The sequence below is a fragment of the Corapipo altera genome, unplaced genomic scaffold (assembly GCF_003945725.1).
Source record: "Corapipo altera isolate COAL_440 unplaced genomic scaffold, ASM394572v1 60476, whole genome shotgun sequence".
NCBI lineage: Eukaryota > Metazoa > Chordata > Aves > Passeriformes > Pipridae > Corapipo > Corapipo altera.
Window position 1 is genome coordinate 1 of NW_020887243.1, and position 1,890 is coordinate 1,890.

At 65.3% G+C, this 1,890-nt stretch overlaps 2 protein-coding genes across 2 annotated transcripts in view; one reads left to right on the forward strand and one right to left on the reverse strand.

Moving 5' to 3' along the window:
* Positions 1-151: 151 nt before the first annotated feature.
* LOC113941521 (butyrophilin subfamily 1 member A1-like) lies at positions 152-690 on the forward strand (the record flags this gene model as incomplete). The annotated part of the gene is made up of 1 exon (XM_027632673.1): positions 152-690. A coding segment is annotated over one exon (539 nt), but the record flags the coding sequence as incomplete, so codon positions are not given.
* Positions 691-1,399: 709 nt separating this feature from the next.
* The window catches only part of LOC113941522 (tripartite motif-containing protein 15-like), a gene marked incomplete at its 5' end in the record, with an annotated part of 2,599 nt that continues 2,108 nt past the window's right edge, over positions 1,400-1,890 (reverse strand). The window contains one exon of the mRNA XM_027632674.1: positions 1,400-1,781. Within this exon, the coding sequence (XP_027488475.1) occupies positions 1,517-1,781 (265 nt within the window). The remainder of the gene's footprint in view (positions 1,782-1,890) is intronic.

Consider the following 1,890-nt stretch of genomic DNA (forward strand, 5'->3'; position numbering starts at 1 on the left):
TCATCTTTGGGTTTCCCTATTTTTGGGCCGGATCCCTTCATCCCAACCCTTCCTTTCGGTGCCGTCCCACCCCCCGCCGACCCCAAACCGATCCCTCCTGCCCCCGAGGGTTTCTCACCCCAACTTTTAACCCCCCTTTTTCCCCCTCCAGCCCCGGTGACCCTGGACCCCGACACCGCCCACCCCGAGCTGGTGCTGTCGGAGGACGGGAAGAGCGTCCGGCGCCGCGGGGCCGGACCCGCCCGGAACCTCCCGGACACCCCGGAACGCTTCGACTACTGGCCCTTCGTGCTGGGCCAGCCCGGCTTCGCCTCCGGCCGCCACTGCTGGGCCGTGGACGTGGGCGACGGCGGCGACTGGGCCGTGGGGGTGGCCCGGGACTCGGTGGCCAGGAAGGGCCGGCTGCCCTTGGGCCCCCAGGGCGGGATTTGGGGCCTGGAGCGCTGGGGGGGGCAGCTGAGGGCGCTGACCCCCCGAAAAGTGACCCCCCTGCCCCTGCGCCGGGTGCCCCGCAGGGTCAGCGTCCACCTCGACTACCCCGCGGGCACCGTGGCCTTCTTCGACGCCGAGGGGGGGGGAGCAGGGGGGGGGCTCCTCTTCCTCTTCTCCAGGGCGGGATTCGCCGGGGAGAGGGTCCGGCCCTGGCTCTGGGTGGTGGGGGTCAGGTCCCAGCTGAGGATCTGCCCCTGAGAGGGGGGGGACACACTCGGAGGTCTTCCCATCAGGGACCGGTAAAAATCACTCGGGGACCAGCAAAAACCAGCCAGGGACCATAAAAAACCACCCAGGGACCACCAAAAACCAGCCAGGGACCATCAAAAACCACCCAGGGACCACCAAAAACCCCTCAGAAACCAACAAAACCCCTCAGGAACCACCAAAAACCACCCAGGGACCACCAGGAACCCTCGAGAACCATCAAAACCCCCCTCGGAACCCCCAAAAATCCTTCAGGAACCACCAAAAACCACCCAGGGACCACCAGGAACCTTCAGGAACCCCCAAACCCCCTCAGGAACCCCCAAACCCCCTCAGGAACCCTCTCCTCCCCCCCCAGATTTGAAACCTCCCCGATTTGTGTCGTTAATTGAAAGGAAAAAAAACCACATGACAGACGCTCCATTTTGGGGTTTCCCTGTTTTTGGGGAGGCTTCCATCGTGTCAATGCTTCATTTTGGGGTGCCCATGCTCCGTTTTGGGGTTTCCCTATTTTTGGGGTGGCTCCCATGGTGTCAGTGTTTCGTTTTGGGGTTTCCCTATTTTTGGGGTGGCTCCCATGGTGTCAGTGTTTCGTTTTGGGGTTTCACTATTTTTGGGGTGGTTCCCATCGCGCCAGTGCTTTTTTTTTGGGGGGGGGTTTCCCTATTTTGGGGCAGGATCCCATCACCCCAACGCTTCCTTTTGGGGTTTCCTTATTCTCAGGGAGATCCCGAGCATGGAGGGGAAGGGGAGGACTCGGGCAGCCAGTCCTGGGAATGGGGGGACCCCCCTCGCCCCCCTCCCAGGGGAGGGACCCTCAGGGGCACAGGGCGATCCGGGCACCTTCTCCCCACACCAGGAACCAGGGGTGCACCCTCTGCCCCCCGAACGAGGCCGCGGGGAAGGCGAAGATCAGCTCCCTCCTCTCGGCGTCCAAAAACGCCACCCGGCCCCCGCCGTGGTCCAGGGACACCCTCACCCTCCTGGGGACCCCCACCCGCGCCAGGGGCACCCGCTCCAGGGCCGTGAGCGCCCAGAGCTGCCCCTGGCACAGCCCCACGGACCACAGCTCGCCCGGGGGGCTCCCCAGGGCCACCCCCAGGGCCCACGAGCCCCAGGGTGACACCTCCACGTCCCAGCAGCGGAGCCCGGAGGTGACACCGGGGCGGCCCCAAACCGAGGGGTCGGGGC